The sequence below is a fragment of the Rattus rattus genome, chromosome 8 (assembly GCF_011064425.1).
Source record: "Rattus rattus isolate New Zealand chromosome 8, Rrattus_CSIRO_v1, whole genome shotgun sequence".
NCBI lineage: Eukaryota > Metazoa > Chordata > Mammalia > Rodentia > Muridae > Rattus > Rattus rattus.
This window is the reverse complement of record NC_046161.1, coordinates 28,008,238-28,036,210: the sequence shown is the minus strand read 5'-3', so window position 1 is coordinate 28,036,210 and position 27,973 is coordinate 28,008,238. Positions and strand designations below refer to the sequence as shown.

Genomic DNA, 27,973 nt, shown 5'->3' with positions numbered 1-27,973 from the left:
GGACAGCGGAGAGCCTCTCGCTGCTCTCTCCAGATAGAAGGGCGAGGCAGACCGGTGAAGGGGCGGGAGGTTTACACGCCTCTGCTAGCTGGACCTGCGACACCAGAGTGGCTCAGGGCGGCTGCCCGTACGTAGGCAATGCCTGAGGCTATGGAATCCCCTGGAGAGCCCTGAGAGCCACACGCACTGCCTTGAAGGGATCGCCAGAAGTTAGCCCCAAGGGCTCAGAGAAGCTCTCTGCTCTACGAGTAAGTTGTCTCCTTTCCCTGGAGTCCCTCCCCAGCCCAGCGACTTCCCAAGCGGGATCCTTCTAGGGGTCCTGTGGTTCTAAAAGCAGGCTTTCCTCCGGAGCCTGTGGTTGGGTTGCAACTGGATGGGAACAAGATTGGCGGTCCGAAGTTCAGCAAACTGAAGCTGGCTTTAGCTGCCAGCCGCCCCAAGATGAGGAGTCCACCCTCCCCAGGACCGTAAACGCCCTGCTCCCAGCACCAGACCGGGATACGTGCGCTACAAAATCCTTCCATCTTTGGCTTGCCTGGCCAGGCCTTGGGGGGGAGAGAACCTTGCTACCTTCAAGTGGGGACAGAGATGGTCAGGTTGGATGACCCCCTAGACCTTAGACTCTCCTACTTTCTAGTCAAATTGGGAGAGTGCTTTTGTGGTAGCAGTCCTCTCAGCTTTGGTCACTACTTATATACTTTCCTTCCTTATAAAACAGTTCTGTGATTGTTCAAAAGAAGGGTTAAAGATAAAAGCTGGAGGAGGGTGGGCATACATCCGCTTTCTCTTGACAGCGTGTCTCCCTGGCAATCTGCTCTGTAGCCCCTGATTCTATCAGGGTCTCCTTCAAATGCAAGGGCAGGCCACTAGGATGGAGTTTTCTATCCTGGGACTGTAAAGTAGACTTCCTTCAGTGTTGGCTCCTCAAAATTTCATGGGATATTCCCAAAAGGCAGTGGAGGCTCTAGCCTGCCCAGCATCCATACCAAGAGCCCTGGGGCCCTGTCACAGGGAACCTTTCAAACACCAGGACAACAGAGGGAACATGCATGTTCATGCTGACTCTTCTGGGTTGGACAGAGACTAGCAGCTGTCTTGTTCCACAGGTTAGAAATGGCAGCCCAGGGGGTGAGTGACTGAGCTTACAACAGAAGATTCTCATCAGCATCCGTTGCCAAAGTGTACCTATTCCTTAACATAAGCAAGCTGCCTGATTCACAGAGCACACTCCCATGTGGAGACCTAGTGGGGAAGCAGTTAATGTTCATGGAACTGGGGTGTCGAGCTGGGACAGGGTTCTATGAGTTAACCTGGATGCAAGCCCAGTGATACAGAACTAGGTTTTCCTGCTTTCTAAAGGGAACTAAAGCAAAAGGCTCTCTGGGCCCTAAAGGGGGATTCTAATCTTCACAGTCCTCGCCTTCAAATCCAGAGCCCATTTCCTACCAAACACTAAGGCTGTAAGGTGTTCCAGCTTCCTGGGATCCATGCCTTTGCTTAGGTACAGTCTCTCTCCACCTTCTTTGCTACTAGCGAGACAGGTCATCACTATACAGACCTGGCTAGCCTGGGACTCACTGTGTAGACCAAGTTGACCTCACAGAAATCTGCCCACCCACCTCTGCCCCTGGAGTGCTGGGATTACAGGCATGGGCCACCATATCGGGTTTACATGCATGCAGACTTGAGTCTCATCCCAGGGTTTCCCAGGCTCTGGAAGGTGAACGGAGCAGAGCGATGCTGTGGGATTTATAATTGGGATTATATTGGATTGAGCTGGGCTATGCCATCAAGGGTTGGCTAGAATCCTTGGAATCATAGACTTCTGAACAGGTCTGGAATATACTAGTCTTACAGCTTCCATTGGGAGTACTAGGGGACGGGGTGTACTTGGGAGCCCCAGACCAGCATGGAAAGAGGTACTATCACAGAGATAACTTCATCCTCCAACAGCACCCAGCCATCTTCCCCAGATTTACCGCCTAGCTGTCCAAGAGAAAAAGGGCCGTAGCCTCTCCCAGACAGCTACCAACTGCTGGCCAGCCACTCCGAAGCATCATTTCTTGCTTAAGAGCACATCTGCTTTAAGCATAAAACTAGTGCGTTCTATGCTCCATCTGGCAAGCAGGTCAGTTGTGGGAGGAGAGAAGGCAGGAGGAAGGGCAGGAGATGGATGGAGTTGGTCATCCCCTCTGCCCAGAGCTGACTGCCTCTGTCCAGAGCTGTCCCAAAGCAGAAATTCCTACTCTGTATAGTCAGATCTCAGAAGGACTCCCTAGTATCCATTCCCCTGAGGCTGCCTTCCACATCCTGAGCATTCAGATCACCTCTTTTTGTGGGTCCCATGGACATATCGATGTATCCTTGTGACCACATCCTTCCTCTGTACATGATGCACAAGCTGCATGGTCCCTCTCGGGACCTTACAAGTGCATGACTAGGTTTCGGATCCATGAATGCAATTCTTCTAAGTCTACTGTGGTCATCTGTGAGGAAGTTTACTACATAGCAGTGTGTTCAGTCTCTGGTTCCCGCTCCCTCCTAAGATGCTGGGATTCTGAATACCTCCTGGGGCCAAGCCGCCAGAGGGTGTGCTGGGAGTTCTAATACCTGAAAACTCCATCCATATCTGAACACTCTTTAAAATGCCTCAGCATCCAGTTGATCACCTGGCATGCACCAGGAATAAATGATTGTTGGAGCTTTTCGAATGCAACCATTTCACTGGGGTTGTTTTCCATTTGAGAAACCATTAGCTGAATGATGCCTGTATCTTCCAAGCCAATACTGACCAGGTTTTTAGACTGGGGGTGGAGAACAATGGGGTGAAACTGAGTGGGGGGCAGGAATCTATGGTGGCTCAGGGTAGCCATTTTTAGATTAAGCTTTTTCACTGTGTGTGAACTGGTCACTGAGAGGCAGCGCTCCTGAGGGGACCCATCATCAGCTGACGACTAAGACACTCGTCAGCCATGGAGAAAATTTCCTGTCCTATTTTATCCCTTTTCTTTCCCTTTAGAGACAGGAGAATGAGAGTTCAGATACAAAGAATTACAGGGAGGAATTTGAATAAAATTACCTGAATGTATTTTTTTTCCAAAACAATTCAGGAAGTGGATTTCTTTGAAATTATTTTAAAAGCCAGGAGAGGAAATGCAAAGGGGGGAGACTGGGTGAATGGCTGTCCTGGGTGTCTAGTTCCTCCTGCCTCGACTTTCTGATAAGAGAGCTATTCTTGTCAACAGAGCCCAGGGTGACATCAACCTTCGCCAAGAGCTGTGTTAAAGCTAAATGTCAGAACCAAACCTTTAACACAGAACCCTGGAGATCCTGGCTAGAGCTTAAATATTAAATTCTACTGCCAGTCTAGACCAGAGCAGGCTGGGAGCAAAGGTCAGGGATAATCTGACCAGTTAGCAGGTGGCAACAGCTCTTCCGGATCTCCAAGGACAAGTGTACAGGCGACCAGAATATCCGGGAGAAATGACAAAGAAGCAGAAGAGGGGCTGGGATTGGCGGGCAGCTCCTCGTGGCCCTGACTTAGCTGTCTAGGCTGGGAATGCTGCCTGTCTATTGGCTTCTTTCCCACCCCAGGCTCCCCATCTTACAACTAGGGAGACCTTAGTGGGAAAAAGGGAAAGCAAGAACCAAGAGGACTCAGACGCCCTTTGGGGCTGAGCCCCTGTTCTCTGATTCTACTCCTCAGCCATCTTGACACCAGCTCTGGCCACTAAGAATACGTAAGCTTGGCGGGCAGTAGATTGGAAGAGCGACTCACGTGCGGCCCTGCTTCTGCCCTAAGAAGGTGTTGTCTCTAATGCAAGAGAAGCAGGCCATGGAAGTCCAGGTCCCTGAGGCCCTTTACAAAGAAAAGCTGTCATGACAGCACAGAAACCTCACTGAACAGCAGCCTTCCCTGCACTCCCGGGGCCGGAGGAACTTGTTTGTTTCCTAATCCCACCTTCAACCATGAACTATGAAAGTCACTCACATCCCTTCAGACTGCAGGTGAAGCTCCTGCCTTATGCAAGTGTTTGAGAGAGAAGACAGACTCGTTTGTACGCCTTGCCTGCTCTGCCCTGTGAGGGGGTGTGACTTACAGCCTGGTTGGCAAGTGACAAGAGAGACACAGGTAGAGAGTGGCTAGCAGGGCAGCCTCAATGAAGGCATGCAGGAAAGGATTCTATAGGGCCTGGTAAAAACAGATCTGCTAGTGGCCAGGAGGAGTGGCCTGCAGAGGAAGGAATGCAGAGAGACCCAGGACAGTAAGGAAACAAGATGAAGAGCAGAGGCTAAGAAATGGGGCCTGGGGCTGGCCATGACAGTCCTGGGGAGCCTAGCCCTGCCTCACCTGTGGCTCTCTCTCCACTTCTGATAAACACTCATACCTGCACTGTATTATTTTCCCTCCCCGTCGCCCTCCCTCTCTTCCTCACCTCCACTCTCACTCTCTTTGATCACCCTGACCTTCAGGGCCTCCCACCCCACCTTTTATTTTTAAAAACTACTTTCATCATTCTCTTGTTTCTTTTATTAAACTTTTTTTTTTTCATTTTAGATCATGGTATGCAGGGTAAGCAATAACCATTAGGGAGCACTGCCATATCTTCACCACTTTTTCTCAATATGAACATATTGCAAAACTGACCAAATGGTTGCCAACCAATCTATACTTCCACTCATATGGGCATCTTGTATGTTTCCCCAGATCACCACATAGGTACCCAGTCACCCTGCCCACCTCTCAACCCTGGCAACTACCAGACTGCCTCCTATTTCTTTTTTTATTTTTATTTTGTAATGTCAAGAATGTGATATAAATAGGATGATAATTTGGGGTTTGACCGTTCTCACTCAATACAATTACCTGGAGATTTGGATTCCCTTGTGTCTGTGTATGTCTCTATGTGTTTGTATGTGCGTGTATGTATGTATGTATATATGTATTTATGTGGTGTATATGTGTATATATGTATATATGTGTGTACATATGTATATATGTATGTGTGTATGTATGTGTGTATGTATGTATATATGTTTGTATGTGCATGTATATGTGTATATATGTATGTGTGTACATATGTATATTGTATGCGTGTGTATGTATATATGTATGTGTGTACGTATATATATGTGTGTATGTATGTGTGTGTACATATGTATATATGTATGTGTGCATGTGTGTATATATGTATGCATACATGTATATATGTATGCGTGTATAAGTTGCTGAGGGTCCATTGTGTGAAAACGTCACAGTTTATTTAGTCATCTACCCATTAAAAGGCATCTGAGTGCCCAGGATTCAGAACTGTTACCAGTGCTTCTGTTTTTATTGATCAACTGGTTTTATGTGAACATAAGTTTCTATTTTTTCCACAATAAGTGCCCAGTAGTTTGCTTTCTAGGTCACAGAGTAGTGATATGTTTAGTTAAATTAAAATAAAAGTCAGAGCGTTTAAGAACTCATATTCCTCTTTGGGTGGAATGGAGTTTGGTTCCCAGCACCCGTACCTGGAAGCTCACAATCACTTGTAACTCACGTGCACCATCATGTCTTTCTTTCTCATGACTGACTCTTCCGCAGGCTGTCCTGGCAGGTGGAGAGTGTGGTGGAGGAAGGGACAGGGACTGCTCTCTGTCCTGGTAGAGCGAGCAGCTGAGGCTGACGGGGCCGCTGGCCTGGTCACACTGGGCTGTGGAAACCGAAAGCAGGATGTAGGCACAGTTTAGCCTAGCGTGCAGGAAGCCTGGCTCCTTGTTAGCACTGTAGAGCAGAGAGAAGGAGAGAGAAACTAGATGTGCAGTCTCCGTTCCCTTCCTCCTGCAGGTTCAAGGCTGGGTTAGCCTAGACAGGGCCAGCACAGAGAGGGAGTCTTAGCTTGGTACAGTGCAGGAAAAGGGGGTTCCTCTGCAGGTCCAAGCTGGGGCATCTGTCCCCCTGAGGTGCCAGCCACATGACTGGTATAGAATAGAGTTTATTTAGGTGGTGGAGAGAAGATTTGAGGGGGTAGTAGAGTCTGAGAGGGAGAGAGAAAGAAAGAGTAGAGGAATAGAGTAGAGGCCAGCCATGAACATGTGGAGAGAGGGGGAGGGGAATGGGAAGAGAAGGGACAGAGGGGGAAGAAGGGAGAGAGAAGGGAAGAGGGAGAGAGAGCAAGGAAGAAAGAGAACAAGAGAAGAGAGAGAAGGGGAGGCAAGCAGCCCCTTTTATAGTGACTCAGGCATACCTGGCTGTTGCCAGGCAACTGTGGGGCGGAGCCTAGAAGAACCGCTAACAATTAGTACACAGACCCCCATGCAGCTGTAATTCTGGGGCCATACCTACTGTACCCTGGTTCCCTGGTTCTTCCCCACCCTGGCCCAATTTTTGCCCTCTCACACCCAAGGCTTTTCACCTTTCCATAAACGTTTGTATTTTCACCTCGTCTGCCTTCTTGCCGCTGTCCTCTTGGCATGTCTGTCTGTGTGATACTTCAGGAATTGGCAGCAGCCCAGGAAATCTGTCCCCCACCCCCAGACCTTCGAGAGGAAACAAGGGGTTTTTCACTTTGACTTAATTATTAATTCCCCTTTATTATTTAATGCAGTATTCATACAGTGCGGGGCAAAAAATGAAGAAATGCATTAGAATTATGCTATTTCATAGACATGGCAGACTTAAAAAGAAAAAATAGAGATACAAATAGGGGGTAAATGTAAAATGAATTAGTTTGATCTTCAAGCCCTTTTATGTATGATTTTTCTTGCGTCTTCTGCGGGGGGGGGGGGCAGGGAGTGCGTCTGCGAACTCTACAAGCACAGCACAGCCGAGTATCAAAGTGAGGAGCTGTGGGTGTCCCTCAGCAGTTCTCCAGGGTGAGCCATGAAACATCCCCGTTTAAGGAAGCTGGCAGTCAGTCCTCTCCATGGATGTACTTAAATAGGTTTTCACTCACTCCTTTATGTCTTTGTATTTACTCTGGAGGACCGAAATCCCGAAGGAGAGTGCTAGACCTCCCCCCTCACATGTGTGCAGACAGGAAGGCGTCTCCCTGGGAAGCTGACAAACACTACTTACTCTGCTTTTCATCTCAATCACAAACTCTCAGTATTTTCGTTTCTATAATGACAAGATGGCCTGGGGACTAGTCCAGGGCACTTCCATTTGGGTTCTCATTTCTCTCCAGCCCCCAGAAGCTGATGCAGGAGGCGCTTCCTGTCTGAGCCAGCAGCCAGTCGCCACCTTCACTGGGTAGCCTGAGGCTCTGAAGACCCCAAGCTCACCTTCCGGTGCTCCTATGGAGACACCTGACCCTTTTGTTGTGCAGCTAGAAGCCAGGGCCACCCATGAGTCCCGCTGTGAAATCAGTCAGTGTCCCTTGAGTCAGTGTTTCTGAGGGTGGCTTCCCAGGAATGAGGAGTGAGGGGCAGTATCTGTGCTCTCTCAGTCACCTCCACTCTGCACCTCTGCAACAGACTAATATTATCAGAGTCTCGTGGGAGCAGTGAAAGAACATGCAGAGAACCCAATAGAAGTGCAGAAGCCACTGCTACCCCATGGTGATAAGTCTGCCGTGTAGGTGAACCAGCTTGTACCACACCTGCCCGGAACCCAGGCCAACCAGAGTGAAGGGGGCAGGGATATTACCCTGAAGTCTGGCAAGATGGGATCTCCTGATAAGACGGCAAACAGTTCTGCAGCCCATGGTTCCCATGGACACCTTTTGGCTTTTACAAGGCCAGAGACAAGGGGTGGGGACCTATTGGATAACCTGTGACCCAGGGAATGCCCGAAGTCAGGAGAGGCAGAATTAACCTGTTGCAAGAGATGCGCTGAACACATGCTTGAAACAAAGCAGGAAGAGTCCGAAGCCATGGGGACCCATTTAGGACACCTGTTTCTAAGGACGTCTCGGTATCTGAGTCCAAAAGAGGCGCGACCGAGTAACTGCAGCAACTCGAGTCCTCTGCCTGCTTCCCCACCTTGACTCAACAGTAATTTGGCCTATGCTGAAGCCATTTTGGGGGTCCTCCTCCGAGGAGCAGAGGCAGCTAGGGTACAGGCCAGGGGTGTCCTGAGCAGAAGAGAAGGCAAATCTGACAGATCCCCAAAGACGGAGTCTGCAGTGCTGATGGAGAGGAGCCCTCAGCTAGCCCAGGCTTCTGCTCGCCGCTCCCTTTAATGGGAGCTCCTCTCAGCCCAGATCCCAGCAACCATAGCCCTGCTCGCAGTGATGACGTGTCCCTTCTGACACCAGCTATTCCTAGAGTCACACTGTCCCTGGCTCTACACTCCACCGAGTGCCCTTTGCCCTTTTCCTGGGTCCTGGCCTGCACTCACTCCCCTCCAAAGGCGCGTGTAATCTTATCACACGGGCTATGGGAGAGCCTCTGCCCAGGGCCATCTGCTTAGAGCAGAGATAAAAGAACCAAACATCCCTCAAGCTCTCCTGAGCCCCTAAGAAACAACAGCATCCTGGGAATAAAGCACCGGGCTCTTAACACCCAGCTGCGCGGTCCTGCTACGCCATCACGGCTGACTGCTGGTGGTCGGCAACCATTTCATCTGAGATAGAAGGTAGCAGAGAGGTTGCCTGCTCTGCCCTCCTGTGCTCACAGCTTCCCTGAAGGGTTTGCATTTGCAATCAGAACTCTTCTCCTATTGAGAACCCCACCACCACCATTAGTAAAATGCAGGACCATGCCCAGGTACCTGGTGCGCTGCTCTCTGCCGCCCCCTAGAAGGGCTGCTGGCTGGTGAGGAAAAGGGACACTCTTGGAGTGCAAGGTGCCCCAGCAAGCCAGCTGCGTGGCAGAATGGGCTTGGAGGATACGGCTGTAGGGAATAGTCAAGGCTGGTGAGAACAAGGGAACAGCCCTTGACCTCACTCTGTTGGGCAGTGTCCACAAATGGAAGCCCCTGCTTTCTTCTGCCCTGACTGACTGCTGGCACTTGTGGCACTAAAGAGAAAAGCTTTGAGAAAACTGTGTGTGTCCCTTGAGCCCTTAGTCCCAGGATCACTGCCACTGAAAGTACAATCTACTTTTCCTGGGAGGAGAAGGACCCTCTCCAGCTCAGTAGCCCAGAAATGTAACACGGAGACAACAGACCAAACGTCTCACAGATGCCTTTTCTTTACCTCATACAATGTTTTCAAAGTTGAGCTCATTATCATCACATAATGTAGAATTTTGCTTTCAGTTTGCTCCTTTAAAAAACTGAAACAGAGCCTCATTCCATGGCCTAGCCTGGTCAAGAACTTGCTATGCAACCAAGACTGCTCTCACACCCTGCTGCTTCAGCCACCCCAGTGCTGGGATTAGAGCCAGGTGCCGCCATGCCCGACTTCATCTTCAAATCTTTTCATTTCCAAACTTTCTAGAAGAAAGTAGTGGAGCTACAGCATACCGTCAGGACACAATCCTTCCAGAAGCGCACGCGTGTACACGGCTTGCTACAGTCCCCACCATGCCTCGCTATGTCCCACAAGCTTGGAACAGTTTTGTTTACCTTTACCATCTGTTTGGATAATTGCTTTTTCCTAGACTAGAGACAGTAAAGTATTTCAAGTCTTTATACAAATTGCCCAATGCAAACCAGGTTTAGAGACACACACTTACAATCCCAACTACACTCGAGAGGGAGAGACAGGAGGATCAGAAGGTTCAAGATACTCCTGGGCGTGAGGTCACCCTGGGATAGTAAGTCTCCATATTTTAAAAAATGCAAAACGGGGTGTGAGAAAACATTACATCTGAATTAAGATATGAGAGAGACTGTTATCTGCTTTAGTCTGATAAGTAGCTAATGCAGTGTCCTTCCAGAGAGAGCCTAACACAGCAGCTCCTCACTGGCCTCTCATACCTGCTTTTGTAGGCGGCTGAGTTCAGCACTTACCATGGCTTCTGTTTGCTGCCAGCATGCACAGTGCACTCATCAGAGTATTCAGGGGGAGTGAAGTATTTGCCTTGGCTCCTGACAGAGGCAGACTCGCTCAGATGAAGAGTAGCTAACCCAGGGATGGGTGTTAAGGAGGGAACCAGTGGCTACCGCCAATGGTCTCCTTCGTAGAGTCTGCTCTCTAAGCAGACACTTCTGAGAGGAAAGAGAGGGCAGCATTAGTGATTCTGTCAGGTTAGTTGGTGCTCCATGGACCATAGGGGCTCTCAATCTCCTTGGAGCCATGAGGGATGCTTGGGAGCAGAGGATGCTGACCTATGGCTCCTGGGGTATCAGGAGGGGAGAGCGAGGGCAGAGAAGACAGCGCTGGTGAGAACAAGCAGAGAAGCAGCTGTGCCACTGGCAGCCTGGGAAACAGAGCGGCCCATCTTAATTTCATTGGCTTCCTGACACAGATCAGGGGTCTGTCCATCTGACCGCAAGCTGGGTCAGGTTGTGTTGAAGGCCGTGGCAGCACAGGGCAACTTGGTAGGACCCTGAGGACTGTTGGGGAGCAGCCAGCGCTCACAGCACGTCAAGAGGAACCGGGTCCCGCCCACTCACACACTGCAGGCTTAAGCATGCCACTAATTGACTGTGTTTCTGTGATTTGCAAAATCAAACTATTAAAAGGGACTTCATACGTGTGCGTGAGATGATACAGTACATAGGCACCCGGCACAGAGACTGGCTAGGCATTGGATACCTGAGCCCTTGTTCCTGCTTGACCCTCTTGCCAAGGTTTTGCTGCTCTGTTCCCCTGTAAGCCCTCTCTGTGCAACAGCTCTGCTGACCCTCCCTCACCTCCTCAGCCACGCCAAGTGAAGAACTGTGCCTTGGATTTCATGTCATTCTCTACAGAGCTCACCTGTTGGTCATTGTGTTCCCTGGAGTCTTGTGAATTGGACGAAAGCAGGGAACAGAGCTGCAGTGTTCACTCACTTGCCTTCCAGAGACCCAGGGAAGCAGAGCTAGTTGCCCTGTGCACACAGGGTGGAGGCAGGCCTGTCTCTCAGGAAGAAACTGAAGGCCACAGGCAATGATGAGACTGGGATACCTTAGGGAAAATGCAGACACGAAATGCAGAAAAACCCCAGACTCAGTAAGTCAGAACAGCATCTCAACAATATCTCCCATGAACGGAAGGCGTACCAGAGCTGCTGTGGGGAGCTACTAGGTTCCTCCACCCCCAGGGCCCAGCAAAACACAAGTGTTCAGTGGGAACTCATTAACTGGCTAATTGGCTGGCTGGCTGGCTGGAGAAAGTCTTGCATCTTGTTTCCTTAAGCTTGTAGACTTAGTACCTTATGCGCTATGACCCAAACTGACCCAGGCATACCAGCCAGGAATTCAAGAATAAACCTCACCTAAATTGATCAACTCGATAGCTGCAATATGATGAGGTTTCTCAGCGAAGTCCCTGTTGGGCTTTTAAAGATTTGTTTCTGCTGGTCTTTGTGCCAGCAAGCCTCCGAGTGCTCTAAAAAAGGGTTTCGCTTTAAGAATACGTTTGAAAAGCTAGGAAGTCAAGATTAGCCCCTAGGGAAAGGCCAACATTTTGGTGTGGTTTGCACACAGGCTCTTGGGGTTGGGGAATGTAGACTGGCCCCTCCCTAAGTAAGAGAGCACTAGGTAAGGAAATAGGGCCTTGTCCAATATTGAATTGTACTAATCCACCCTCACCAGACCCCTGGGTCCTGCTAATCCACTGTTCCAGGGACAATATTACTGTCTTCTCTTCCACATCCACCCCTGGCATCTGGCAGTCATGCCATGATTTCTGCGTTCAGCTAGAGAAGTCTGTAAGTATCTGGGGCTTTTCTTCTTTCAGCTGACTGGAGGGCAGAAAAGATGTGAGAGGAGGATTGTGTTTGTTTGTTTGTTTGTTTGTTTGTTTGGTTGGTTGGTTGGTTGGTTGGTTGGTTGGTTTAGATTGGATTTCTGAGACAGGATTTCTCTGTGTAGCCCTGGCTGTCCTGGAATTTCTTCTGTAGACCAGGCTGTCTTCAGACTCTGAGATCCGCCTGCCTCTGCCTCCCAAGTATTGGAATCAAAGGCATGCACCACCATGCTCTTTGTGTTTTGTCCCAGTAAGCATGTTGTCCTAGACTACCCGCTAGGCTAGGAGGGTATCAAAAACCTCGGTCTGTCACATTCTATAAGGCCAGGCTGAAAGCCTCAGGTCTCAGGACTCGGGTTCTCACTGAGTTCTGAAACTTCAGGTCTTAAGGGCTCCCAAATGCTCTGCTCGGAGACCCCATTCTAATGGCCACCTCCACTGCTCAGAACTGCCCTGCCTTCTTGGCTCCACTGCCCATGGGGCCCCTTCCTCCCCAAAGCATCTCTACACTTTGCTGCTGCAGGAGGTTCCTGGTAAGCCTCTCAGGAGCAGGAAGCAAGCAAGCAGTTACAGGCTGTGCAGGCCAGCTCTGCCTGAGGTAAACCAGCCAAAAGGAAACATTTTTTCAGAGAGTTCTCCAGACACTGTCTTGGGAGATGAGGTGAGGGGTTCACAACTATGGTGTGGAAAGTGGAGGAATCCAAATCTACAAACAGAGTTTACTCACCAGCACAGCCCTGTTTGTGTGTGTGTGGGGGGGGTGATTAAAAATAATAATCACATCATGTGCCCTTGATGAGATTTTGAAGCTCCCGTTTTCCCCTTTTGCAAAACAAAGACAAAAACCATCTCCCTCACAATGAAGGATGTGGAGCCATGGGCTCGTGAGCCTTCATCCCTGGCCCTAGGAACCCTGCTTGCCTCCTCTCATAGAGGTGCACTCAGTCTCTGAACTGAGGCAACCTGGTCAGTGGCCGGCAGATCCTACGCTGAGCTCTGCCCTGTTTCCATTTCTGCCATAGCTGATGGCCACAGACAAAACAGCATCCACCGAGCATCAGAGGTGCAGCCATGGTGTGATCCTGACCCTGCTCAGTTCTCACAGGGAACTTGAGCTCCTCTCCCCTCCTCCTAGGGATATGAGCCATCCAGTCTCTGTCCTTGTAGGACTGTGGCTGCCTTGGGAGCCATCTCTTCTCTGTTCTCAGAGGCGGTCACTTTCTTGCTGGGTAGATCCTTCCGTCTTTAAAGAAAAGAAGAAACCTATCGACTCCTGCCTCAGGAAAGCCAAGTCCCTCTGAGGGTGGCTATAATTAGGTCAGGTTGACATCACCTTCACACTGTTCCAACCATGGAAGCAGGGTCCCCAAGTCCTGGGGCTTCAGGGAGTGTCTGTAGGAATAGGGATCGTGGGGCAACTTGGAATTTTGCTTGGTTAAATGTGTCTTCTCTGTACTGGATATAGACACCATTTCTAGTGCCTTTAACACTCCCTGCTAATCGGGGTGCGTTTGAGAGGAGCGAGGCAGCCCAGCCACCAACCCGCTTGGAGCATTTTCATATTTTAACACTGCAGTGCAGTAGTTATGGGGGAGTTGGGGTTCCTTTTGTAGATCGTTAGTCTTGTTAATAAAGGAGTTAGTTTAAACAGACTCAAAAGGACGTTCTGGGAGCATTTTATTAGAGTTTGAAAGGAAACCTATAGGCCAGACAAGCTGAAGAAAGAGATAGGTAAGAGGAAGCAAGAGAGCCGTGCCATTTAAATCGAACTCAAGAAAGCAAGCAGGTTCAGCAACAGGGACCGAAAGCAGCTCGGTGGTGGAAGTGAGAGGAGTTGTGGGGTACCCAAAGTGTCAGGGGATGCACACTCAGGATATGGGCTGGTATCCAAGCAACCAGCCAACCAAGTAAGCAAGAAAGCAAGCAACAAAGGATATATAGAGAAGGGAAAGTGATTGTTATTACTATTTTGCTAGAATTTAGAAAAGTGGGCAGGCTTAGCAGTGTGCATGACAGAAGCTTGCTTTAAAAGGTGTTTAATTTTATTTCATGTGTATGGGTATTTTGCACACATGTATGTCTGTGTACCATGTCCAGGCAAGGCCCACCGAGGTCAGAAGAGTGCACTGGATCCCCTGGAACTGGAGTTAAAGATATGTGTGAGTTGCCATGTTGGTGCTGGGAATTGAACCTGAGTCCTCTGGAAGAGCAGCCAGTGCTCTTGACCAATGAGCCACCTCCCCATGGCAAAAAACATCAAAAGCAGCTGTACTAGCATATAAGTGCATCCTTCCCATTAGGAGTAATTGTTCCTTATGTTGACTTAGCATTCCTTCACTGGAATCACCTTTCCTGTGGAATAGTCTCCTGGCCAGTGACTGACAGGCCTGGCCGGATTAACTCTTGTTGTTCTTGTTAATTAAAGATATTCTCATACACCAAATTTTGATCATATTTTTCCCCTTCCCCAACTCCTTCGGGATTTTACCCACCTCCCCACCCACCCACCTTCATGCTCTTTTCTCTCTGATTTTCACCTTCCCAGCAGGCATCAGCCGGGAATAGTTTCTGTGTTAGGGATGGGACTTTGTGTCCACTTCCCTTCTCACTGCTGGGATATTTGTCTTGTTTGAACTTATGTAGGTCTCGTGTGTGCCGCCACGCTCTCTGTGTGCTTATACATGTATTAGTCCCATTGAACCTGGAAAACACTGTTTCCTTGGAAGCATCCACCACCTCTTATAATCATTCTCCTTCTCTTCCACAAAGATCCCTACTCCTTAGTGGTGGGAGTGAGTAGGTAGGTGGTGGTTGTGGTGTTGATAAAGACATCTCGTTAGGACTGAGTACGACATAGTCTTTTACTCTGTGCATGGTATCCAGTTGTGGGTCTCTGTGCTACTGCAGGAAGAAGTTTCTCTAATGAGATTGAGAAACACACTGATCTATGGGTACAACCCTATGCCATTAGGGGTCATTTTATTGCCATGTTCCTTTAGCAGAATAATAGAAGCAGGTTTCCCCTCAGGTCCATGGTCTAGCTAGTCTAGTTCTTGGCCTCTTTAGCAGTGTCCAGTGTGGATTTCTATTGTAGAGTCGGCATCAAATCCAATTTTAAAGAAGCGGTTGGTAGCTCCCATCACATTTGTACCACTATTGCCTATCTTGCAGGCAGGGCTCTATTGTAGGCTGCCGAGTTTATATTACTGGGTGATGTTGATGACTACTTTTCTACTCTGAGAGCATGCAGAAACCCTCCCAGAGAACTGAATGCTAGTCAGTAGGGGTGAGGCTTTCAGTTGGGTGCCAGCTCGATCTCTTCATGTTTGACATAAGCGTTGTCAATAGGCCTTACCATAAGGGTAACCTATCACATGTTACAGAGAGAAGTGAGAAATCCAGAGAGATGTTTGTGATTCTTATTTTTCATAGGTGGGAAACTAAGACTCCCATTCCAGTGCTCTGCCCAAAAAGCAGAGCAAGTCTGAGTATCGTTCTTACCAGACTGCTACCCAGAGACTCCTGGGCGTCTAACATTCTAGACCACCCCATGGTCCAGAGCTTTGTGCACTGTGCTGGGTGTGTTGGGGGATCCTTTTCCCAATGGTCTATTTAACGAATGTCGGTTTCACTCATGCACATCTCAAATACAGCTCCTTTGATTTGGCCATTTCTGAGACTCTTCACCTGTGTTTTATATCAAAGGGATTAGCCTTCTTTGCTGGACTTGAAACTGTCTTTGTGGAGACCTTTCATCGTGTTCCAGTAATTCTTCCCATCCACAGGCGAAAGGGGGCAGTCAGAAGGTAAGGACAGTAGCAGGGTGGCCAGGTCTAATAGGATTTACCCAAGGTGGATGCTTAAAGAGAGCAGCTAGCATACTCAGCCTGCCTCTAGCTGTCCTGGGCCTTTGTGTCTCCCTGGCTGTTACACACAGCTCTATACACTCTATGGATTCGAAGATGTAATGCACTGGTAGGTTGAGCCTATGCTCACTGCTTCACAGCTCTAAGTCTAGCTCCTAGTTCAGGGGCTGGACTATAGTAGTTCCACAATTAATACTCGCTTAATGAATGTAAAATTAATTGAATTGATCCTAGAACCTGATTTTAAGTCTACCTATAGTGTCCCTAAAAATCTGTTTGGGTTGCTGGGCACACAAGCACTGGAGGCCAGGATTTTCCTGGATGAGCCGGCTCTTACGTTTTAAAGAAATCTGTGTAGTAACGGTTCCATGATCAAGCAGCTTGATCTCACACTGTAAACACCACTGAATTTTAGATGTTTCTCCTCTCCATGTGCTTAAAATTTGGGATAATTGAGCATTACATTGCATTTAAATTCAAAGGAGGAGAGATCATAAATTTATACAGTCACACAACTTAACCACAGAGACACAGTCTGAAGAAAATGCACCAATAGGTGATTTTGGAGAGCTTATTTATACAAATTAATATGGCCAAGAGCAGGCTGTATTATTTATTATGTGACGCTGTCTTAGGGGAACAGTGTTGTCTCTGTAGTCTGCTGTTGATTTTAGCACTATTATGTGGTTCAGGACTGCATTTTAATAATACCCGCATCCCTTGTAGTGTTCTCCATAATGGCCCCCAGGCAAGGAGGGAAGAAAATAGTAGCTGAGATGCATAGCAAAGGAGAGCGAGGCAGACACAGAGAAAATTGTTTTTTCAATGACCCACAAAGCAAGTCTGTGCCTATCAAGCTCAAATCCAAGTCCTACTCTAAGTAGCTGTGACCAAATACTGGATTGGAGGCAACTTAAAGGAGAAGAGGTTTGCTTGGGCTTGAAGGTGTAGCCCATCACAGCAGAGAAGGCACAGCTGCAGGAGTATCCAGGAGCACCAGCAATGAGAGCTTGCTCACGTTTGGGCAGATCAGGAATCAGAGAAGGGGAGGGGCTTCCAGGGCTCAGTTTGCTTTCTCCTTCCTTTTTTAAATTAAATCTGGGACTCCAACCCACAGGGTCCTGCTGTCCACAATCAGGATGGGTCTCCCTTCTTCAGGTTTATCTCTCTGAAAACACCCTCACCAATAGGCCAAACTCGTGTCTCATTAATGACCTACAGAATTCTTAACCCAACCAAAGACTGTAAAACTTAGTCATCACACGCTGGGTGCCACAAGGAATATTTTAGTTACGTGCATGACTCCTTAACTCAGAAACTTGCAGACTTTTCCTAGAGCCAAACCCTTTCAGATATGGGCAGAGGCATCCTAGAATACATCATTGTGCTTCTAATACATTACAGGGCCCTCTGCTATAAGAAGGCACGAAGGGTATTTTAAAAAACAGTAAAGAAGCAGTGCAGAAAATCAGTGCAGAGCTGCAGGCAGAGTACACGTTCTCATGTGCCCAGACTACTCATTCTCATGGCCCTGCCTTAGCCCTGTCCAGCATGGGTAACTAGAAGAGCTCACTATAACACTTCAGCTGGGTCCCCAGGAATGCAGGGGCTTTGGGGTTACAGCACACTTCACCGGCTTTAGGAATCTCTGCTCAGATTCACCCAGGGGGCAGAATAAAACCCTATCTTGTGCTCTGTAAAGATAGTCCACGGTTTCCCTTCTTCCTTCATTTATCTTTGTAAATGCCACATTTGAGTGCAGGGAGCAGGTGGCTGTGTGCGGTGCGGAAATGGCCAATGGATGTCTGAGACAAATGGTCCTTCAAAAGAATGACTCTTCAATGTGACATTTAAAAAGTTACCTTGAAATTGCTACAGCTACCTAGGTGATAAAGGAAAAGAGGTGCTAGAGTCATAAGATTTCTCAAAATGGCCAAAATTACCTTGGTTAGAGCCAATGGGGTAGTTGGTTCAATGCTCTATGTCATTGGTATTTTGCTCTTTGTCTCATCTCTACAGTCTTGCGATCTGTGCCAAAAGATTTCATGCAAGACATAGAGAATATAGTTAGAAGGTGAAGCTTATTACAGACTAACACAGGCCACCCTCAATGGGTAAGAACAAACAGTGAACAAAGAGAACATTGTGTCGATGTACATTGTAGGCAGACACACTATTTCTAATAGACTTGAAATAGACAGTTGTTTGGGTTCATATCTTTTGCTTTAATAAAATACTCTGAGAAAAAGCAACTTATGGAAGGAAAGGGTTCATTTGGCTTATAACTTGCAACTCACCTTTCATCATTGAGGTCAGGGCAGGAGTACAAGACAGGAACTTGAAGCAAAAGAATACTGGTTGCTTGCTAACTCTCTGACCTGCCCCCTGGCTCATGTTCATCTAGCATTCTTAAGTAACTCAGACCCACTTGCCTAAGGAATAGTGCTGCCCACAGTGGGCTATGCTCTTCTGTACCAATCATCAGTCAAGACAATCTCTCACAGACATGGCCAAAAACCATTCTGATATAGTTAATCTCTCAACTGAGCCCCTCTCTTTGGGTGACTCTAAAATGTGTCAAGTTGACAAATGAAGCTAACTAATACAATATCTTCCCCAAAGGGAATTTTCCTGTCCAGATGATTGGTGGGCCAATTTTGACTGACTCTTACAGGAGCTGGCCTTGGTATGTATAGAATGCATACAGCTAGATCTGAAACAAGCTTTTAAATACTTATAAATGGATGTTCTCAGAGAATTCAGCATGTTCACTGAAGAACCAAATTTGACTTAGGTCCCTTTCCTCTGACTAATAACTAGAGCCCTACAGTTCCTGTCCTAGGTTTCACATGACCTTGATTATAAAGAAGGGTTCCAGCCCTTATGTCCACCAAGCCTGCTAATTTCTAATTGGCTACCTATCAGTTTATAGAACACTCACCAGAATGGTTCCAAGGAATTCCATAAAATCCCAAAATTAGTGTTAGGGAACTTCCCACAAGGGACTACCCACAACTAAATTCCAAAGAGAGATATACCAAAGGTAAGGGTGAACATCCAGAGAGTGTGCCTGGATTTAAGCCTGAAGGAGAAAAATGTTACCTGAGGAGGGTCACAGAAAGGTAAAAAGATATTTTGTTTCTCAATCAGTGCAACAAAGAAAATGATGGCCTGTGAGAATTATATACCCAGGAAAGGGTATTCTTGGGAAACCCGGGGGGGGGGAATGTTTACAAAGGATGCCCTATGGATTCGTATGCTAGGATCAAGGCTCCAAGAAAATTCTGGAATTAGCAGTCTGTTATGCAAAGCTTGAGTCATAGAATACCATCATGTCTTTAAAGCTAAACCTCTGGGCTAGGGCAAGGTAAAATCAGATCCCAAACCTATATTGGCTAGATGCTACTTCAAACATCATTTCCTCAACTGAAAACAGAGAATGGACAGGTTAGCTCAGCATGGTGGCCTACCCCAGCCATACCAGCACCACAGCCTCAACAGGAAGGTGCATGTTTGAGGCCACCTTGGGTTACATAGTAGCCTCCCTATCAACCTGGGACTATGTTAAAATAGAGTATCCTAACAAACAAAAAACCTTAACAACAATGAAAGAGAAACGGACAGATTATAACTGAGGCGGGATTAAACAAGCAAATGGAACTGCATTTCTTAGCTCCACTCCTGCCCCTGGGCAAGCTGTTGTCAGTAACCAGAGGAGATCACAGTCTGTCCTGTCTTTATCAGCCTCCAAGCATTTTAAGTGGGTTTGAGCAGAATGTCAGGAAGGCAATAGAAGGAACGCTCCAAGTCCCCATGTGTCTCTTTGAAGTGGCATGTCCTCTAAAAGCAGTCCTTTTGAAAGCCTTGGGGTACGAACACCCATCCATCTCAATTGCCCAGGACTAACTAGATCAGATTTTCCAAGGGTGCATCTACACAGTGGTCTGTCATTTTAATAAGTGCTCAGATGGCCAGGCTTCCCACTCAGACAGCAGGAGTGACCACTCACTGAACCAGACACATGCTGTCTTGTCCTTTATGTCATCTGCTAAAGGATCCCCAGAAAAAAGAAGGGAGACAGAGGGCCTTAAAGGACAGCACAGGCTTGGGGCCGGGTGAGTAGGAATCCAACATCGGCCTTCATACATTCTTTAGATCTTCCCCTGCTTTCTTGTTCATTCTCCCATTCTTCATAGAGTGGTGCTTTTAAACCACAGTGTGTGTCACATGATGTATTCTGGGTGTCTGGCATGTAGCAAGGAGCAAAAAGGCACAAAATCCTGCTCTTGAGGACCTTGTATCCTAACAAAACAGTAGAAATCCACAGGAGGGGAAGAGCCATGTCTCAATGGTTAAGAGCACTGGCTGCTCTTGTAGAGAGCCTGGGTTTGATTCCTAGCCCCCACAGGCAGCTGACAACTGTCTGTAACTCCATGCCCAGGAGATCTGAGGCCTTTTCTAGCTCCACTGGCATAGGCATGTACATGGTGTGCATACATATGCAAGCAAAACATACATACATATAAAAAGCAGTAATAACAGGGATCGTAGTCTCTAACTCTGACAGGCTATGGTGTTGACTATAAAGGACAATCCCATGAGAGTTCCCAGAAGGGAGTAGCCTCCCATTCCAAATCTGTACTAATCAGAGTGTACACGTCACTAATGATAGTGTCATTTCAATCCACTGTATCTCAGCTATGGCTGGTGATTCTAGGAATGCTATGAATCAAGACATGGAGATAGGAGTCACCTCCCAGGACCACAAGAAGATCCCCAAACAGGCTCGGGATTACATCCCCATTGCCACAGACCGCACTCGCCTGCTGCCGGAAGGCAAGAAGCCACGCCAGCGCTACATGGAGAAGACCGGCAAGTGTAACGTGCACCATGGCAACGTTCAGGAAACCTACCGCTACCTAAGTGACCTCTTCACCACCCTGGTGGACCTCAAATGGCGCTTCAACCTTCTGGTCTTCACCATGGTCTACACCATTACTTGGCTATTCTTTGGCTTCATCTGGTGGCTCATTGCTTATGTTCGAGGTGATCTGGACCACGTGGGTGACCAAGAGTGGATCCCTTGTGTTGAAAACCTTAGTGGCTTTGTGTCTGCTTTCCTGTTCTCCATTGAGACCGAAACAACCATTGGGTATGGGTTCAGAGTCATTACAGAGAAGTGTCCCGAGGGGATCATTCTCCTTCTGGTGCAGGCCATCCTGGGCTCTATTGTTAATGCCTTCATGGTGGGTTGCATGTTTGTAAAGATCAGCCAACCAAAGAAGAGAGCAGAGACCCTCATGTTCTCCAACAATGCTGTCATCTCCATGCGGGATGAGAAGCTGTGCCTCATGTTCCGGGTAGGGGACCTCCGAAACTCCCATATTGTGGAGGCCTCCATCCGCGCCAAGCTTATCAAGTCCCGGCAGACCAAAGAAGGGGAATTCATCCCCTTGAACCAGACCGACATTAACGTGGGCTTTGACACTGGTGACGACCGCCTCTTCCTGGTGTCCCCCCTCATCATCTCCCATGAGATCAATGAGAAGAGCCCTTTCTGGGAGATGTCTCGTGCTCAGCTGGAGCAGGAAGAGTTCGAGGTTGTGGTCATACTAGAAGGGATGGTAGAAGCCACAGGTAAGACATTTTGCCCTCCTCAGCCGTGTGATCCACTTCCTACTCTATGGAGCCAGGGCTCTAGCAGGTGCAAGTTTGTATGTAAGAATCCCAAGATGACAGTGAGGGCACTTCTATCCCTAATGTGACCCAAGGGGCAGTTACCCAAGACAGAGCACCAACAATAGCTAACGTGGGCTGAACTTACCACCTTCTAGGCATGGTTCTAGGTTTTAAGCATATATTACAACGTTGGTCCTCTAACACCTTCATAAGAGAGAAGTCATGGTTTAGAAACAGAGATTCAGATGTGAGCAAGCACCACCAAGACAGGAGAACCCGAGAGCCAGCCCTCATGTCCAACAGATCAAAATGCTTCCTGTCCTAAGACAAGCATGGAGTGACTGGGAAAGCTGGGCTGGGTAAGAGAGGTGGCGGTGTTTCAGAGTGAGATTTCATAGCTTTATACATCAGTGCTTCTCAGCCTTCCTAATGCCTCCATCCTTATGGTTCTTTATGTTGTGGTGATCCCCGACTGTTGCTACTTTATCATTCATAATTTTGCTACTGTCATGAATCATAATGTAAATATCTGATATTCGGGACATATGATATGCAACCCTTGTGGGGGTCACATCCCGCAGGTTGAGAACCACTGCTGTACATGTTGTGGCCTCATTAGGGGAGGATGGTTTTGCTCTGTGTGGCTGTGATAAAATATTTTTGACCTAAAGCAACTTGGAAGGGGAAAAGGTTTATTCTTTACTCATCTTCTCGGTCCCTCATTGAGGGAACTCGGGACAGAAACTCCACAGAAGCCATGAAGGCGTATTGCTTACTGGCTTGCTCCCCCTTGCACTCTTATACAGCCCTGGCCGGCTTGTCTCAGGGCAGTATCACTTATAGTGAGCTGGACCCGCCCACAACAATCATTAAACAAAACAACCCCCCCCCCACCTTGCTCCCGACATTCCCACAGGTCAATCTGATAGAGGCGATTGAGATTCCCTTTTCCCAGGGAACTCTGCCTTGTGTTAAGTTGACAAAGATTAACCAGTTCAGATGGTACCCAGTATGCGGCCTTTCTTAAGTTCCCAGGTATTTCCCCCACAACCCTTATGTTTAAGAGGACCTACGCTCCAGATCTGTTGAGAGCCACAGGCGGCTACCCTCACAGTCAGCCCACCTGCTTCTTGGGAAGGAGAGCCCATCAGACAGATGCCATATCTGTCCTCCTCTGCCTTCCTTCTCCTTATTTCAGCGGGAGGACTGAGAAGCAAGTTAACACAAGGGCTGACCTGTTCGAAAGTCCCCCATGCTCAGAATAATACATCTGTTTCAAAACCTTGCAAATAGCGTGTAGATGGTTTTCACTTCCCTTTACAGATACAGATACTGGGCCTCCAAAGGACTAGGCAGACATTAAGTGTGCACACTCGGGCTTTATGTCCAAGTCTCCAGCTTTTTCTACGCACCACGCTGGTCCCTAAGATGTTAGAGGCTTGTCAAAGGTGGACAAGCATACCTTGTCACCCCTTGGGAATCTGGTTACTGGTTGGGAGACTCAGACAGGATCTTTATAAGCCTTCCTTCCCATTTCCAAGTCAGAGTCAGGCAGGGTGATGGCAGGCCCTAGGGACTGTGCCAAAGGCTGCCTGGCCATCTGTTGGAGGGCCGGAGCCTAGCCAGGAAGCATATGGTGGCAGCTGGAGGAGCCCCTGGGGCTGAGGGCAGTCAGGAAGCAGGAAGCTGATTCGCGTGCCTGAGGACTCTAGGGTCAGTGTGTCCTTGGTAACAGGGTCAGCATAGAACACAAGATCACTTTCTAGGGAAGGAGCTCCTCTCTGAGGTCCTGAAGAAAGGATCAGGCAGAGACAGTCTCCTGGATCCCTAGTGATGTGCTCCCTACCACCAGCTGTGCCATAGGAGAGCTCCCACAAGCCACCCAGCAGAGGGAGTAGATGCTGACCCAGTTTGCCCGCTCCTCCCACATTTCCCTGAAAGCTCTGTCCTATACTGTCCTACCCTAACACAACCTGTCCTAGCTCATCCTTGTTCTCTGTCTGTGAAATATGAGGGTCACTAGACCACCTGCTCACAAATGACCTGGATTGTCCCATTGCTATGCTCAGGGAGCCTTGGCATGAGTTCAGGCCAAGTTTGAGCAGCGTAGCTCTTCCATATCGCTCCTATGGGAGTCTGGGTAATGTGCTTGTCATGTCTGCAAATGAGGAGGGTCAATAGCGTATGCTGGTGGGGAGACTAAGCACCAAACGGAGTGCCACCGATGAGACACAGAGTTGATATGTTCACTGAAAGGCAACAGTTGCAAGCAGCCAGGGTCTCTGGCTACCGGAGAGCCTGTCATTTCCCTAGAGGACAAAAAGAACGGACAATGAGAAGATCTCTAAGGGACCTCTGCAGACACTCTTGTGGGAGTCCTGTGCTAGGGTCTTTTCAGAGTCCTGGAAGCCTGCAGGCATAGGGGTGTGTGTTGACTGGTCAGTATCCAGCTTGGGTGTTTCTACCTCTGCTGGGATCATGGTTATACAACCAGGGTGAGGCCTGAACGGATAGTCCTGAGTTGGGCAGGTATCACCCTGAGAGCAAATCGAGGGCTATAAGGCCGCCGTGTGTGGGGTGCTTTGGGGCACCCAGGCTCAGATGAGTGGGAAGCAGCTTTTGGCCTCACTTTGTTTGTATGGTCCCAGGTAGGAACTGGGGAAGACCTAGGTGGGAACAGGAGGGGGGTAGGTGGGAACTGGAGAAGGGTAGGTGGGAACTGGAGAAAGCTTCCCTTCAGTATCTAAAGAGCACAAGCTAGTCCTTCCTTGGGCAGAATGTGAAATAAAAATTTGCTTTTCTGTGACCCTAAGCACAGAGGCCTCCTCATCCATAAACAAAACAGCCCTCCTTCTCTGGAGAGGAAACAACACCTAAAAATAGCCCAGCCATGGCGGCACAGAGAAAGACTGACAGCATTAGAGCATCCTCAAATCCAGAAGCCAGGCTGCTGTGTTAGTTTGCTCCCCTTCCTGTGCATGCGTGCATGTTCGTTTGTGGATACATGGACATGCATGTGTTCATGAGTGTGCAGGCTTCTGGTGTATGTCCACTCAAAAATTATTCCCCTGTGGTGTGATGCCCACTAGCTTCCCTCTGGTCCCTCACCTTCAACTTATCTTGTCCAAACCCTGGTCCTGCCTCCTTTCTGGCGTCAGTCTACTACTAAATGTCACTTTCAAAAATGATGTCCTTGTCTGCAAGTATTTCATGTCCCCCACCCTTTCCAGCATCCAGAAGTGTATTCTAGAATCCTGCTTGTCCATTGGTCCTTTTCTTCCCTTAGTGTAGTTTGAGCTCCTCCACCACAAGGACCATCATTCAGCCTCATCTGCCAGGTCCCTGTCACAAAGAGGAAGTTCAAGAGATGCTTGAAGGGCTGGAGAGATGGCTCAGCGGTTAAGAGCACTGACTGCTCTCCCAGAGGTCCTGAGTTCAATTCTCAGCAACCACATGGTGGCTCACAACCATCTGTAGTGAGATTAGATGCCTTCTGGTGTGTCTGAGGACAGCTACAGTGTACTCACATACATAAAAATAAATAAAAAACTTAAAAAAAGAGAGAGATGCTTGAAAAAGTATTGGAGGAATTGATGACTGGATACATAATAGTTGGAAGGATGGAGGGTGTCTTGGCGACTTTTCTGTTGCTGTGAAGGGACACCATGACCAAGGCTTTCTTATAAAAGAAAGCATTTAATTGGGGGCTTGCTTGCAGTTTCTACAGGGTTAGCCCATTCGTATCATGGGAGCAATCATGGTAGCAGCAGGCCAGCATAGTGCTGGAGCAGTAGCTGAGGATTTACATCTTATCCACAGGTATAAGGCAGAGAGGAGAAAGAGAGAGATGGAGAGAGAGAGAGAGAGAGAGAGAGAGAGAGAGAGAGAGACAGACAGACAGACAGACAGACAGACAGACAGACACAGGACAGAGACATAGAGAGACAGAGAAAGAAGACAGACAGACAGACAGACAGACAGACAGACAGACAGAGAGACAGAGAGACAGAGAGACTGGCCCTGACGTGGGATTTTGAAACCTCAATTAACAGCCCCCAGTAACATCTCCAACAAGGCCACACCTCCTAATCCTTCCTACACAGTCTACAAGCTAGAAGCCAAACATTCAAATATATGAGTCTATGGTGGCTATTTTCATTCAAGCCACCACAAAAGGGTAGATGGAAGGACGATTTAATGGCCCAATATTGGTTTGATTGAGTGAATGGATGGACAGATAATGAATACACATTTATGCAAACAGATGGACGATGGAACAGAAGAATAGATGACTGGATGAATAGATGTATGTATAGGCAGGTGGATGGATGGATGCATGGATGGACAGACGGGAGGGTGGGTGGATGGATGGATGGATGCATGGATAGATGGATGGACGGATGGATGGATGGATAGATGGATGGATGGATGGATGGATGGATGGATGGATGGATAGACGGGAGGGTGGGTGGATGGATGGATGTGGATGGATGGATGGATAGATGGATGGATGGATGGATGGATGGATGGATGGATGGATGGATGGATGGGAGGGTGGGTGGATGGATGGATGGATAGATGGTGCTTCCTAAGGCATGTGGCTTCTGTTTCCCCAGGCATGACTTGCCAAGCACGGAGCTCCTACATGGATACAGAGGTGCTCTGGGGTCACCGATTCACACCAGTCCTCACCTTGGAAAAGGGCTTCTATGAGGTGGACTACAACACTTTCCACGACACCTATGAGACCAACACACCCAGCTGCTGCGCCAAGGAGCTGGCAGAAATGAAGAAGAATGGTCGGCTCCTCCAGTCCTTTCCCAGTCCTCCTTTGCTTGGGGGCTGTCCCGAGGCTGAGAAAGAAGCAGAGGCTGAGCACGATGAGGAGGAGGAACCCAATGGACTGAGTGTGTCCCGGGCAACAAGGGGCTCAATGTGAAGCCTGTGTGCTACCCAGAGCCTCTTCCTGCCAGACACCAAGGAGCCTGGGAGGCCAGAGAGGCCAATTAGTTGAGCAAGCTTTGTGGAATCCCAGGAGTATGGGACCACTACAAAGAACAGTGTGGTGAGGCCTCGCCTCTCCTCCTCAGGGCCTCGGAGCAAGTGGCGTTGCCTAGGCCTCCCAAGAAGTGTTTTCTCGGCCTCTGTGAAGGAGAGCATTAGGGGTCACCAGGGTGGGCTTCCCAGGGAGGAGTTCTAAGGTGTCATCCATCCTCTCTCTGACTGATGAAGCCTGCTCACTGGCCTCCCTGATTCTCTGTCTCCTCAGCACAATCACTGAGGCCTGTGAAGGGAGGGACGTAATTCCATCCATGGATACTCAGGCCTCCAACCGGGGATGAGTTCACAGAGGCCTTCCAGGGGCAATGCCCTTCAGTCTGAGGCCAAAACCCACTGATTTAATAGCTTCTTAGCAAGGCCCCTTGTTCACCTCTGATACTACCTAGTGTGTGTTTTCCTCTTCTGTGTCCTCTTCCATGGACACTATGGCTTACAGGGTAATTGATTTAATTAGAGTGGCCCTAGGACACTGAGTACCTAGGAGCACACACAATGTCGTCCTCACAACTGCCTGGCATTCCTACTCACACTGTGCCCTGCACTTCAAAGGAGAGACACAGCAGTTGTGGCTTTTGTAGGAGTGTGTGGTACAAGAACTTCAAAGAACCGACCTCTAAAGCGGTCCCCGGGAACATGTGAATTTCAGAGAGCCAGATTAGCTCATTGGTACTAACATAGGGATGGCAGACAGGAAAGAGACACAAGGATAATTTTAAAATAAGTATCTGGAGCCTGGTGTTGTGATGCATGCCTGTAATCCTAGCATTTGGCAGGCTGAGGCAGAATTGAGAATTTGAAGCCAGCCGGGGCTATATAGCCCTGTCTGAAAAAAGCAAGAGACAAACTACAACCAAGGAAACATCCGCCACAGTTGTTGCATGGGGGCTCCTCGGAGAAAAGTAGGCTATGAAACACAAGTGACAAGAGGCCATAAAGGCCTCTTCACTGCCAAGCCAAGTGTGGACCAGAGTCTTGGGCTGCCGCTGAGATGCCTCTGGGCCTCCCTCCTATGGAACAGCTCCAACATGGTGGCGGGACCTAGAGGGAAGACCCTGAGAACAGGATGAGAGTTGGTGGGTGACTAGGGAAAGAAGAGTCTAAGTGTGGAGCAGAGCCTTGGGGTCCACAGCCTCAGAGACCTTTCTCTTACAGTCTAGGAGATCTGATGGTCAGACAGTGAAGCATTATGTTGAAAACAAAGTTGGCCTGGTCTTGGGAATATGCTAGCATGATCCCCAACACCTCTACCCGGGTGTTCATGGCTCTCAACCAGCCTCTGAGAATAGAAGCACCTAGAGAACTTTCTCTGGCATCGCCAAGGAGATGAGACGCTAAGGTAGGCTAGGGAACAGCATCCTAACCTCAGGCCTTGTTCCCCTTAGACTGGGTGCCCAGGTCTCTAGGCTGGTGAGAAGGTGTCCTAGGATGGATAGCTACATTGTGGACCAGACACAGATAGAAGAGGGGAACCTTGACTTGTTATCTGGGCTGAATCTTGAAAGACGGTCTAAAGCCAGTGGTTCTCAACCTTCCTAATGCTGTGACCCTTTAATATAGTTCCTCATGTTGTGATGACCCCAATCATAAAATTATTTTTGTTCCTAA

The 27,973-nt window shown here is 48.5% G+C and overlaps 1 protein-coding gene across 2 annotated transcripts; it reads left to right on the top strand.

The window, feature by feature from the left end:
• The first annotated feature begins 69 nt into the window (after positions 1–69).
• Positions 70–27,973, top strand: Kcnj5 (potassium inwardly rectifying channel subfamily J member 5). Of its 2 annotated transcripts, none has more exons than XM_032911028.1 (3): positions 70–248; positions 20,327–21,265; positions 25,924–27,973. In XM_032911028.1, exons 2-3 carry the CDS (start codon positions 20,329–20,331, stop codon positions 26,244–26,246), a joined length of 1,260 nt encoding a protein of 419 aa, XP_032766919.1. In that variant the 5' UTR covers positions 70–248; positions 20,327–20,328; the 3' UTR covers positions 26,247–27,973. The 2 variants fall into 2 exon arrangements, with proteins under 2 accessions (XP_032766919.1, XP_032766918.1); XM_032911027.1 differs by lacking the exon at positions 70–248 and adding an exon at positions 13,902–13,933 and having other exon boundaries at positions 25,924–26,357.